Source organism: Ranitomeya imitator, chromosome 4 (assembly GCF_032444005.1).
Source record: "Ranitomeya imitator isolate aRanImi1 chromosome 4, aRanImi1.pri, whole genome shotgun sequence".
NCBI lineage: Eukaryota > Metazoa > Chordata > Amphibia > Anura > Dendrobatidae > Ranitomeya > Ranitomeya imitator.
The window spans coordinates 643,982,189-643,996,312 of record NC_091285.1 but is presented as its reverse complement, the minus strand read 5'-3'; the positions used below and the strand labels follow the sequence as shown (position 1 = coordinate 643,996,312).

Genomic DNA, 14,124 nt, shown 5'->3' with positions numbered 1-14,124 from the left:
TTGTAACGTTTAATTTGAAGGGTTGAACAAACATATCTGATAGAAAATGTAGGAATTGTACACATTTCTTTACAAACACTCCACATTTAGGAGGTCAAAAGTAATTGGACAAATAAACATAACCCAAACAAAATATTTTTATTTTCAATATTTTGTTGCAAATCCTTTGGAGGCAATCACTGCCTTAAGTCTGGAACCCATGGACATCACCAAACGCTGGGTTTCCTCCTTCTTAATGCTTTGCCAGGCCTTTACAGCCGCAGCCTTCAGGTCTTGCTTGTTTGTGGGTCTTTCCGTCTTAAGTCTGGATTTGAGCAAGTGAAATGCATGCTCAATTGGGTTTAGATCTGGAGATTGACTTGGCCATTGCAGAATGTTCCACTTTTTGGCACTCATGAACTCCTGGGTAGCTTTGGCTGTATGCTTGGGGTCATTGTCCATCTGTACTATGAAGCGCCGTCCAATCAACTTTGCAGCATTTGGCTGAATCTGGGCTGAAAGTATATCCCGGTACACTTCAGAATTCATCCGGCTACTCTTGTCTGCTCTTATGTCATCAATAAACACAAGTGACCCAGTGCCATTGAAAGCCATGCATGCCCATGCCATCACGTTGCCTCCACCATGTTTTACAGAGGATGTGGTGTGCCCTGGATCATGTGCCGTTCCCTTTCTTCTCCAAACTTTTTTCTTCCCATCATTCTGGTACAGGTTGATCTTTGTCTCATCTGTCCATAGAATACTTTTCCAGAACTGAGCTGGCTTCTTGAGGTGTTTTTCTGCAAATTTAACTATGGCCTGTCTATTTTTGGTATTGATGAATGGTTTGCATCTAGATGTGAACCCTTTGTATTTACTGTCATGGAGTCTTCTCTTTACTGTTGACTTAGAGACAGATACACCTACTTCACTGAGAGTGTTCTGGACTTCAGTTGATGTTGTGAACGGGTTCTTCTTCACCAAATTAAGTATGCGGCGATCATCCACCACTGTTGTCATCCGTGGACGCCCAGGCCTTTTTGAGTTCCCAAGCTCACCAGTCAATTCCTTTTTTCTCAGAATGTACCCAACTGTTGATTTTGCTACTCCAAGCATGTCTGCTATCTCTCTGATGGATTTTTTCTTTTTTTTCAGCCTCAGGATGTTCTGCTTCACCTCAATTGAGAGTTCCTTTGACCGCATGATGTCTGCTCACAGCAACAGCTTCCAAATGCAAAACCACACACCTGGAATCCACCCCTGACCTTTTAACTACTTCATTGATTACAGGTTAGCGAGGGAGACGCCTTCAGAGTTAATTGCAGCCCTTAGAGTCCATTGTCCAATTACTTTTGGTCCCTTGAAAAAGAGGACGCTATGCATTACAGAGCTATGATTCCTAAACCCTTTCTCCGATTTGGATGTGGAAACTATCATATTGCAGCTGGGAGTGTGCACTTTCAGCCCATATTATATATATAATTGTGACGCCCAAGAGACCGGGGTACCCAGCACCGGACCAATGGGGTCTGTCTCTTGAGGGGGGTGTCACGGGTGGCTTGACCCGGTGCTGTGGCCTCAGGCAATGCACAGTGTAAAGGGTATCGTGAGGGAACAGGCACTTACTTGATCAGCAGCAGGTTCTCCCAGCGGTGATGATCCCAATCCTGGATAGATGGCTATTGTCCAAATGAAAGACTGAGGCACTGAAACGTTTAACCAGTTTACTTTAACAAAAAAGGATTTACGACCAGTCCTGTCACCGGAGTCTGTATGGGAACTCTGAGTTACTTTGACCCTGCCGGGGTCTTCGCCTCTTATTGTACGCAATATCTGTGTGGCCCTGCTGCTGTATGTGAACTGGTTGCCGGCCCAATCTGTCCCCTCCGGGTCCTGGTTCGACGGGCAACCCGAGTCCTTTTATCGGCTTACCCCCTCCAGGAGTACCGCTGAACTCTGTGTCTGTTGCTGCGTCCGACCCTAGTGAAGCTGATATCACCTCACGTTTTTCCGGTTGCTGTATTATATGTAATGAATACTGCCACGGATCCGGTATCCGTCTTTGCGCCTGTTCTGGGTAGTGATTAATGCTACCCGGTTCTCACAATGTCCTTTTTCTCTATCCCTCTTCTCCTCAGGCCGGTGATTTAGGCCTGGTAACAGTCACAGGGCTGTTAGAGATTCAACTGTATGACCTCTCACTTTCAGCTCCTTAGCCCAACTGCCAGTTCTTCTCTCAGACCAGAATGGATCAAGGGGAGTCTCTGGAGCTCCCCCTTCTGGCCGGAGGTGGTAATGCAGTCTTGCTATTTTAGTATTTGCATTTACTGTCAGTAACTATTTTTGTGGCAAATACCCCTAGGGGTGCCACATTCCCCCTTAGTTAAGAACAGTACTCCGGGACTGTGGGACAATAACATTTTGAAATAACAATTAATATGTACAGAGTCTTAAAAATGAAAAGTTACAAAAACCACTCGAGGAAACAAAAATATAGTTCTGTACAAAGTCACTTCAAATAGCGTCCATTAATACAGTTCTATCCTTGAAGGTACTAGGAAAGGCACTGCACTTTGTGTCCAGGAATTTAGTTCCATTTTTCCAACGGAGTTATCAATATAAAGTCTAAAGAAAGTTCAAAAAGAGCGAGGAGCAAAGTTCAAAAAGCAGTCTTTCCGGAGCTTTGATTTAGTGCCTCCGGGCTGATAAAAAGTTCAAGAATATGCAAGAAGTTCATACAGACAAGTCTCTGTAGGCACTGGGCTTAAACGTTGCAGACTGATAACAATGACTATACTACATTTTCTGTTTAACTATATACGGCATAACATATATACAATTCACATTATGAGCTTTATAGTTGGTAATCTGCATACCTGGCCGGTAATTGACCCTGGGTACTATGCTGTGATCTACGTAATAGCGGTGTCTCTTCATGTGGTGTACTACTGTCTACTGCGGATGTAGTATCTGCCCGCTCTGCTAAAGATAATTCCACGACTATGGAGTTGGCAAGTCCACCGTGAATGGGATTACTCTGACCAGGAATCTGTTCTTCCTGGCCTGGAACCTCCTGTAGTACGGGGTCAGCCTCTTCCTGTCTTGGGACTTCTGGTATTGGGTTTGGTGTTGGGTAAAAGGCCACCATGGGAACCACTACTGCACCATGGTATGTTAGTAGGGTTTTGGGAAAGTCTCCTATACAGGTGTGATACACTTCCTCTTCTTTTTCCTTTACTGGTTGAACCTGTATGGGTTGAATAACTTCTGGTTCTGGCTGGACAACGTCTGGCTCTTTCAATGCTTCCGGACATAATTTAAGATTGTCTCTTGACACTAGTACAGATGTTAAGTCTCCGTTTTTGCTAATGAGACACATTTTAGGATTATCCACTCTTGTTGGTAAAACTGTGTAGGGTACGGCTTCCCACTGATTGTCCAGTTTATTGGTTCGACGATTTCTCTTGAGCACTTGGTCACCTGGTCTTAATGGGGTCGCTAGAGCATTCTGGTTGAAAGTTCGCTCTTGTCTTTCTCTAGTTTGCTGAAGGCTTCTTTCCACACTCTCTTGCACTTGGCGGTACTGCTTTTGCCGTATGATATCCCAATTGGAGTCTTGGACTTCTGCGTCTGGTTTCAGAATTCCCATTTCTAGATCGATTGGTAATTGGCCGGGTCTTGCACGCATAAGGTAAGCTGGGGTGCAATTGGTGGAACTCACCGGGACATGATTATACAGATCCACCAAGTCAGGCAATTTCTCTGGCCATTGATTCCTTTCTGCCTCAGGTAAAGTCTTTAGTAGTTCTATTACAATATGGTTCATCTTCTCGCATAAGCCGTTTGTTTGTGGATGATAGGCCGTCGTCCGGATCTTTTTGCAACCATACATATTACAGAATTCTCTGAAGATCTCTGATTCAAAGGCTGTACCTTGGTCGGTGAGAACCTGTTCCGGATATCCATGGGGTCTACAAAAGTACGTTTGGAACGCTTTGGCTGCTGTTTTTGCTGTCAGATCTTTTACGGGTACTACTACCAAGAAGCGTGAATAATGGTCCACGATGGTCAAGGCATAGACATAGCCAGACCGGCTTGGTGTCAACTTCACGTGGTCCATGGCTACAAGTTCAAGTGGTTGTTTGGTGATTATGGGCTGCAGTGGTGCTCTTTGGTTCTTTTGATCGTTTCTTCTGAGGTTGCACGGGCCACAATTTCTGCACCACTGTTCGATTGATTTTCTCATCCCGACCCAATAAAATCTTTCTCTTAGAAGTACTTCTAAATTTTTCCAACCGAAGTGACCAGCACCATTATGGTAAGCTTCGAGGACCATCTTGACATCTTGTTTAGGCACGATAATCTGCCAAACCAATTCATGTGTTTTCGGATTGGTGTACCTTCTACAGAGCTTCCCTTGATACAGGAACATTTTGCCTCTCTCTTTCCAGAGTTGATGCGTCTCTTCTGGGGCATCCTCATCGGGATATGCACTTTGCTCAGTTAACAGTTCCTTCACCAACTTCACAGCCGGATTGCTGTCTTGGGTGTCAGCCCATCTATGGTGTGCTAACGGATTTAAATTCACCTCTTGTTGTTTCTGATAGGTACTTGACTGATGATGTTTTGCCTTGGGATGATGGAAGGCTGGTAGTTCAATTTCTTCAAGCTCCCCCATTTCTTCTTCTACATCTCTCAAGTGTGGCATCCGGGATAGGGCATCGGCATTTCCATTCTTGCGACCTGCTCGATACTTGATCTTGAAGTTGTAATTAGATAACCGGGCTATCCATCGCTGTTCTAACGCACCTAATTTGGCTGTGTCCAGGTGGGTCAACGGATTGTTGTCAGTATAGACAATAAATTCTGTAGCGGCCAGATAGTGTTTGAAACGTTCAGTCACAGCCCAAACTACTGCCAGTAGTTCCAATTTGAAGGAGCTGTAATTTTCTGAATTTCTTTCAGTAGGCCGGAGCTTTCTACTTGCAAAGGCGATGACTTTCTCCCGACCTTCTTGCTTTTGTGACAGCACCGCTCCTAGTCCCACATTACTGGCATCGGTGTAGAGGATGAAAGGTTGATGGTAATCTGGGTATGCCAGAACCTCTTCTCCGGTTAGTGCCTTCTTTAGTTGTTCAAAGGAGTCTTCCCTTACGTCGTTCCACTGAAAAGGAGGGTTTCGGTTTGAAGGTTTCTTCGTCTGCCCTACCAAGGTGTCTTGCAAGGGTGCTGCCAACTTGGTAAATCCTTTTATAAATCTGCGATAGTAACCCACCAATCCCAGGAATTGTCTCACTTCTTTTGCGCTGGTAGGTCTTGGCCAATCCCTTATGGCGCTTATTTTCTCGGGATCTGGTGCTACTCCCTCCGAACTCACGATGTGTCCCAGGTACTGTACCTTTGGCTTGAGAAGGTGACATTTGGATGGCTTGACTTTCATGCCATACCTGGATAAGGCTTCGAACACTTCTGCCAGGTCTATTAAGTGTTGTTCGTAAGTCTTTGAGTAGACGATCACATCATCTAGGTACAGGAGGACGGTCTCGAAGTTCTTGTGTCCGAGGCAGCATTCCATCAGCCGCTGGAAGGTACCGGATGCGTTGCAGAGTCCGAACGGCATGCGATTAAATTCACATAGACCCATTGGTGTGGTGAATGCCGTCTTTTCCTTATCTCGCTCAGCCACAGGGACTTGCCAATACCCGCTTGTTAAGTCTAAGGTGGAAAAATAATTAGCAGATTTCAAAGCAGTTAAGGACTCTTCTATCCTAGGCAAGGGGTAGGCGTCTTTATGGGTGATGTTATTAATCTTCCGGTAGTCTACGCACATTCTCATGGTTCCGTCCTTTTTTTTGACAATCACTAGAGGGGCCGCCCAGGGGCTACAGCTGTCTCTTATTACCCCGGCCTGTTTCATCTCCCTCAGCATATCTTTTGCACATTGATAGTGAGCGGGCGGTATGGGTCTATATCTTTCTTTTATTGGGGGATGGTCACTGGTGGTGATTGTGTGTTCTACCCCTTCTATCCGTCCGAAGTCCAATGGGTGTTTACTGAAGACTTGTTCATATTCCGTCACTAGCCTATACACCCCTTGTTTTTGATGGGTAGGTGTTGAATTTATGCCCACGTGTAGCTGTTGGCACCAATCCTCCATTTCTCCATCTGAGCCATTGCCTTCCACCTGACAGGTTGGTTCTAAGGGCTCAATGGTTGTGATGGCATTGTTGTCAACAGTATATAGCTTTGCCATTGTAGCATACCTTGGCAAAGTGACCTCTTCCTCTCCACAGTTCAAAAGTCGTACCGGCACTCGTCCCCGGTGTACCTCGACTATCCCTCGTGCTGTGAGTATAGTGGGCCTGCTGTCGGTGTACACTGGTTCTATTAAGGCTTGATAATCTCGTCCCTTAGTACCAATGGCTGCTCTACACCATACCAGCATTTCTGTTTTTGGTGGGATTACAATAGATGTTGGATCACTTACCCTCACACTGCCGATTTCTCCACCTGCAACTTCTACCTGTTGCCTTAACATCAATACTTTTATTTCCCTCCGGAGAACTCTCTGCTGGCAGGATTGGGCAGTTTCAGCAATTTGCTGTAAGACAGAAATGACTTCGGAAAAGCAGTTCTCTAACACATTCATTCCTATCAATACAGTTGGTTCACAGTTCCGCCGGTCAACATCAACAACAATTATACCCTGTTTCTTCAATTCTACTTTACCAATCTTTATGGTCATCTCCCTGAATCCTAGTTTCGGTACCAACTTACCATTACTGGCCCATATATCTAGTTCAACATCAGAGGGCCCTTTATCAATATCTGCATCAGCCCAGTACCTCTTATAAAGGATATACGGTATAGATGAAATCTGGGAACCTGTGTCCAGCAAAGCGTTGAGGGGCATTCCGTCCAGCACGATAGGGATAATGGGTCGTCCTCCGATGTACCTGTCGTGCCAGGGTGTTGGGCCTTGAAAGTTCATTCCTGCGAAGCGGCCCGCATTCCCAGGGGATTCCCGTTTAAATCACAATCTCGTGCAAAGTGGCCTGGCTGCTGGCAACGGCGGCAAATGGGCTGTCCATCCGGTTGGTAGCGGTCGCGGGGTCGTCCTCTCCATGTCGGGTATCTCTGGGGTCTCATCCATGGAACACCTTCTCTACGGTTTGACAACTCCATCTTGGGTCCTCTCATCTCCTGCATGGTTTTAGCCATTGAAGCAACAACATCAGTTAAAGAGTCAAGCTTTCGTTGAAGAGCCTCATTAGTACTGGGCCCCAGGGGCTTAGCAATGGCCCCGGACATAGCTGATATCACTGGTACTCCATGTTGTTGAGGAGCCTCTGCCATGAGTTGCGCAGGATCCTGATCCCGAGGTGCCTCTGCCAGCTGGAGACGTATAACGCTCTCCTTTAATTGGGCAAATGTCAATTCAGGGTTCTTAAAAACAAGCATGCTCACATGCCCCCGGTGAGAAGGGGTGTAGAGTCCCTCAATAAATTGATCTCTTAGCAGTTTATCCGCTCCGGTGTTAAAAATGGGTTCAGCCAGTGTAAGTGATTTAAGGGCTTCCTGCAGGTTTAAGGCAAAGTCTCTCACGCCCTCATTAACTTTTTGTTTGCAATTAAAGAATCGTACTTTAGCTTTGCTGCTGGCAGTGGTTTCAAATGTAGCTTTTAATCCAGCAAATATGCGTTCAACAGTGCCTTTTAGATCAGCTGCCCATGCTGTGACTTCTCGCTTAGCATGGCCACTTAACTGCATCATCAGGAGACTAACACGCTGAACTTCACCCACAGGGAACATGTCAAAATGGGCCAGCATCTTTTCTCTGAAATCGTCAAGGGTATTAAGCTCACCTTCATACATTGGAAGCCATGGGCCACCCGGGGTATATGGCATCAGCACCGGCATGATGGGCGCCACTCCTTGCACCGCTGCGCTACCGGACTCTCTATCGACACTCTGTCTTTCAGCTGCATTAGCGTCGCCGGGTGCTGCGGCGTCTCCGTGCTGCGACATACTGTGCCCCCTTAGTTAATCCGGACCCTTCCGGTCCTCCGCTTCCGTCGGGATAGTGTAGATTCGTTCCGCTGTGCAGCAGGATCGATTTTCCCCTTGCTCTGATGTCAGAGCGCTCAGCTTGGTGCCGCCCACAATGACACGCCCCCTGCTGCTCCCACCCACCACGCTCTGTAATGGCGGATTCTGAAGTTTTTCAGTTAGACTGGGGCTCAGGTGATGGCGTAGCTCAATTAACAGTCTCGTGCCTAACGGTTATGAAGTGATTACCTCAGGGGATGGCGGCCATCTTTACTCCATTATAACCAATGGGGAAAAGTCACTTTCAATAGTTTTCAATGGAGAATGGATTTTTCTTTAATAAAGTCAATTTTCAAGATTTTTCATCCAAGTTTTCACAGTTTTGGGCTCCAATCACGGCACACAATACCCGGTATACGGGCTGGCTAGATCCTGTTCGTGACGCCAATTGTGACGCCCAAGAGACCGGGGTACCCAGCACCGGACCAATGGGGTCTGTCTCTTGAGGGGGGTGTCACGGGTGGCTTGACCCGGTGCTGTGGCCTCAGGCAATGCACAGTGTAAAGGGTATCGTGAGGGAACAGGCACTTACTTGATCAGCAGCAGGTTCTCCCAGCGGTGATGATCCCAATCCTGGATAGATGGCTATTGTCCAAATGAAAGACTGAGGCACTGAAACGTTTAACCAGTTTACTTTAACAAAAAAGGATTTACGACCAGTCCTGTCACCGGAGTCTGTATGGGAACTCTGAGTTACTTTGACCCTGCCGGGGTCTTCGCCTCTTATTGTACGCAATATCTGTGTGGCCCTGCTGCTGTATGTGAACTGGCTGCCGGCCCAATCTGTCCCCTCCGGGTCCTGGTTCGACGGGCAACCCGAGTCCTTTTATCGGCTTACCCCCTCCAGGAGTACCGCTGAACTCTGTGTCTGTTGCTGCGTCCGACCCTAGTGAAGCTGATATCACCTCACGTTTTTCCGGTTGCTGTATTATATGTAATGAATACTGCCACGGATCCGGTATCCGTCTTTGCGCCTGTTCTGGGTAGTGATTAATGCTACCCGGTTCTCACAATGTCCTTTTTCTCTATCCCTCTTCTCCTCAGGCCGGTGATTTAGGCCTGGTAACAGTCACAGGGCTGTTAGAGATTCAACTGTATGACCTCTCACTTTCAGCTCCTTAGCCCAACTGCCAGTTCTTCTCTCAGACCAGAATGGATCAAGGGGAGTCTCTGGAGCTCCCCCTTCTGGCCGGAGGTGGTAATGCAGTCTTGCTATTTTAGTATTTGCATTTACTGTCAGTAACTATTTTTGTGGCAAATACCCCTAGGGGTGCCACATAATTGTATTTCTGAACATGTTTTTGTAAACAGCTAAAATAACAAAACTTGTGTCACTGTCCAAATATTTATGGCCCTAACTGTATGTAAGTACTTGGATAAGAATACAGTAATTAACCAGAACCAGCGTGGGTTTGTAGCAAACACTAACTTGGTGAATCAGAGAAATGCGATAGATATAGTATATCTCGACTTAAGCAAAATATTTGATAAAATATATCATATTATTCTTATTGAAAAAATGACCAAGTATGGGGTTGACAAGGCTACGGTTTGGTGGATTCAAAACTGGCTCAGTGATTGTACTCAAAGAGTGGCAATAAATGGTTACACATCAAATTGGAAGAGTGTTTTAAATGGGGTACCACAAGGTTCTGACCTGGCCACAGTGTTGTTCAACATTTTTCTAAATGACCTAGATAAGGGAACCTAAGGAAACTTGCTGATGAAGCAAAGCTAGGAGGGATGTTGGACACTGGAGAAGACTGAGAAAGGATTCAAAAGGATCTAGACAAGCTTGAACAACAGGCAGCGACTAATAGAATGGTATTTAACAGACAGGGAGAAATGCAATATACTACATGTGTGAAAGAACATAACATTTACAGAATGGGATGAATAGAACTAAGCAACAGCACGTGTGAAGTGAAAAAGACTTGGATATACTAATAGATGACAGTCTGCACATGAGTCAACAGTGTGATGCAGCAGCAAAAAAGGAAAACACAGTTCTAGGATGTATTAAGAGAAGCATAGAGTCTAGATCACGAGAAGTAATTACCCCCTCTACTCCTTCTTGGTCAGGCTTCATCTGGAATATTGTGTCCAGTTCTGGGCACCACATTTTAAAAAAGACATTGAAAAACTGGAGCAAGTTTAGAGAAGAGCTACCAGGACGGTGAGCGGACTGCGAAGTATGTCCTATGAGGAATGGTTAAAGGATCTCGGAATGTTTAGCTTGCAAAAAAGAAGGCTAAGAGGAAACTTAATAGCGGTCTACAAATATCTGAAAGGATGTCACAGTGTAGAGGAATTATCCTTATTCTCATTTGCACATGGAAATACGAGAAGCAATGGAATGAAGCTGAAAGGGAGAAGATACAGATTAGATATTAGAAAAAACATTCTGACAGTGAGGGTGATCAATAAGTGTAACAGGCTGCCGCGAGAGGTGGCGAGTTCTCCTTCAATGGAAGTCTTCAAACAGAGGCTGAACAGACATCTGTCTGAGATAGTTTAATGAATCCTGCATTGAGCAGGGGGTTGAACATGATGAACCCAGAGGTCCCTTCCAACTCTAACATTCTATAATTCTATGATTATTACATGACGATGTGGGAAAGTGCTCAAAAACTTGGCAAGGGACAATATACCTTATAACACAGTCCACCATAGTGTCGCTAATACAGTGCCCGTATAACAGTGCCAAATATAGTGTCCCTAATACAGTGCAGGGTCAAGTGCAGTGCAGGGGCATAACAGTGCCCACCATAGTGTCCCTAATGCAATGCCCCTATATCAATGTCCATCATAGTGTCCCTAATACAATGCTCCTATAACTGTATCCACCATAGTGTCCCTAATACAATGCCCCTATAACAGTGCCCATCATGGTGTCCATACAGTATATCAGGGACCAGCATAGTGTCCCTAAAACAGTGTTCGTGTGACAGTATTAGGCATATTGTCCCTACAACAGTGCTCCCTATGACGCGATAAAAGACAGTAGCCCTATAACAGTTGCAGACACAATTCCCCTATAGCAGTGTTCTCCAACTCCGGTCCTGAAGAGCCACCAACAGGTCATGTTTTCAGGATTTCCTTAGTATTGCACAGGTGATGGAATTATTGCCTGTGCAGGTGATGCAATTATCACCTGTGCAATACTAGGGAGATCCTGAAAACATGACCTGTTGGTGGCTCTTCAGGACCGGAGTTGGGGAACACTGCCCTATAGCATTATCAGGCACAGTGCCCCAATAACGGTGTCAGGAATAGCGTTCCTATGAAAGTGTCAGGAACAATGCCCTATAACAATGACAGCTATGAAGAGAAAAAGGCAAACAAAAAAAAGAAATGCTTCCCCCCCCCCCCAGTGAGTTCTGACTTCATGCCAGATCCCACTGTGGTTCCCGTTACCTTGGTTAGTGCATCTATCTGGGCTCCTCTGTCCAACAGCAGGCGCACCATGATAACATTCCCGCGCCGGGAGGCGATGTGCAGAGCGCTAATACCATTCTTAGGGATAGAAGAAGAAGAACACAAATGGGATTATGAGAAATAAAGATCAATGAGTAACTCCACAGACGAGAGGAAAGACAATTATTCTTACCTGAGGTGTAAAATTAACATTTGCACCCCTGTTCAGGAGGAGCTGGGCCACATTAAGGTTCTCATAATGAGCCGCAATGTGCAGGGGTGTAAATCCTGTCTGCAAAGCAAACACATGATTGGATCACAGAAAGGACACAGGTACAACACACGGCTGATGAATCGACAGCATGTTGTAACATAAATGGGGTATTACCGCCACTTTATAACTGTGGGGTCTGACCTCCGGGATCCCCATTGAATGAAGGGGCCACAGAGCAGAGAGGCCATACAGCGGCCCACGGGCCCTAAGGGGAGGCCGACATGATGGGGTTAACGTGGGAAGTAGTGAGCTAACTGGGGATTCTTGTTTTTCGAGTTGGGGCAGTGAGGAAGAGGTTAATATTAAGAGCGGGAAGAGGAATTCGTGAAGGAGGTGGGGTTGTTTTTGGCAATAAGGGGGAGGGACAGTATAAGAAGGCGCACCATTTTAAGTACCCACCTGAAGAGTTAAGGAAGCTGCGGGCGGGGATCTTGAGAGGTCCTGGACTCCCCCTGGGTGAATTGAAGTAGGCGGGGTGTGGATATCCCGTAGGAGTGGTATTCAAGAGACCCTTGGATGGGTCTTTTGGTTTGACCAGGTTGGTTGTTATAGCTATCCCTGATCTGGTGCATAGCGGCTGGGGGTAAGACTTAGCCTGGGTGGCCAAAAAGTAGGCTTGAGATATTTGAAGTTTATAATTTCGGGCTTCGAGGACAACCCTCCCTTTATTGGTCGTTTATTGTTAAAATTGTTATAATTTATTTTAATAAAAGGCTGCTGTGGCCATTTTAAAATCCAATTAAGGCTTCGAGTGTTTTATTGGGGTCGTTTATATTATATAAGGTGGGTTGTGGTTGGGATTTTATTTTAATAAGGGTGAAGGAAGTTTATCACTTGGGCTCACATGAGTCACGTATACCCCTTTTGTCATGTTGTGCTGCTATTTTCTCTGTGCAGGGAACTTTGGCTGACCACATTCACCAGAATGGAGCCATACAGTGGTTCCTCGAGGGATGGCCAGGAGTGTAAAGGTAGCCCACCAGCAGTTCCGAGCTTTAATTCTCAAGATTGGTGGAGGGTCCAAAAGTCAAAAACCCACTAATAATAGTTATGACATATCCTAGTGATAAGTCATCACTTTATAACATAGGAATAATCCTTTAAAGTCAACAGGCTTTGCAAAAGACCTCAACAAGTTCTCCTCTTCTCCTGGTCTGAATTTCTTAAGCATCATGAAGATGGTGGTCTGACATTTTGGCTTAACTTCAGATAGCTCTTGGTTTTGGGTGAGTTCTCAGACTGGTGGAGATGTAAGTTTAGCTACCGTCTGTTAATATGATGATGGCTTCTTATCACCAATCATTTAGTCTCTGCAGATTGTCCCACAAACATGGGTGTTCCACGCAGCTCTCCAGCCTATTGGACATCTTGGAGATTTGGTGGAACAGAAGATCCAGACAAGTCAAAAGCAACTATGTGAGGCTATCATGTCAACATAAGCTTCACAGTGCTTAAAAAAATCATGTGGGGAACAGGTCACATCAACGGTGCCCAACGGTCCTCACTGAGTCATTACTGTGTCCATTGAGGTTCAGTCATTTTGGTGGGACTGCTCCAAATGAACTTCTGACCGCAGCGGTGGAAATGTGTCCACCAACTAAGGCTTATGTGCACACGGTGTCTTATTTCCAACAGCATAATCACCAAGTCTTTCCTAGGCCAAGCTGCTTACGGAAAATGCTGGTGGCCTCTTTCCAAATCCTGAAGCAGTTAAAAGAAGTAATAAAAGGGACTGAACATGTGCACAGCAATCTCATTTTTACATTGCTGTGCATTAAGCTCATTTTTTGCGGCTCCTTTGTAGCCAGATTCCAGGCAGAATCTGCATGCAAAGACGTCGTGTGCACATACCCCAAAACAAGAACATTTCCTAAAGCAGTTTCTGCTTGAAAAACCTATGAACTCTTCAAAAAACAAGGCGTCTTTTTCAGGCAGATTCTTCTGCAAAAAATTGACATAATACACAGCAATGTCAAAACAACATTGCTGTGCATATTTTAGTCTTATGTCACTTCTTGTAACTTCTTCAGGGTTTGGAGTGGTTGAAGGAAGTACCATGTTCATTCTTTGGGAGGTTCATGCTCTCTTAAGGAAGATATATGGAAAAATATGCCAGTGGTGGAGCTGCTATGAAAACGACGGCAAAACCACCGGCAGAGCAGCTTCAGGAAAGAAGCTGATGGGTTTTTCCTGGAGTGGTTTCGCCTGCTAAAACTTGGTGGGCATAGAGCCGGCCCCACATTAGAATGATGCACGCAGCATCATTGACCAGCAGTGACATCATCAAGGCCGGGTTTAATTGTGGTGACCTCAGGACTGTGGGAAAATGCCAGTGATGATGTCAC

General features: G+C 45.6%; 1 protein-coding gene across 10 annotated transcripts in view; it reads right to left on the bottom strand.

The window, feature by feature from the left end:
• The window catches only part of ANK1 (ankyrin 1), a 422,616-nt gene that overhangs the window by 152,714 nt on the left and 255,778 nt on the right, over positions 1–14,124 (bottom strand). For all 10 annotated transcript variants that reach the window (XM_069766914.1, XM_069766920.1, XM_069766918.1 and 7 more), the window contains 2 exons: positions 11,699–11,797; positions 11,506–11,604 (listed from right to left, as the gene is read on the bottom strand). In XM_069766914.1, the coding sequence (XP_069623015.1) occupies positions 11,506–11,604; positions 11,699–11,797 (198 nt within the window). The remainder of the gene's footprint in view (positions 1–11,505; positions 11,605–11,698; positions 11,798–14,124) is intronic.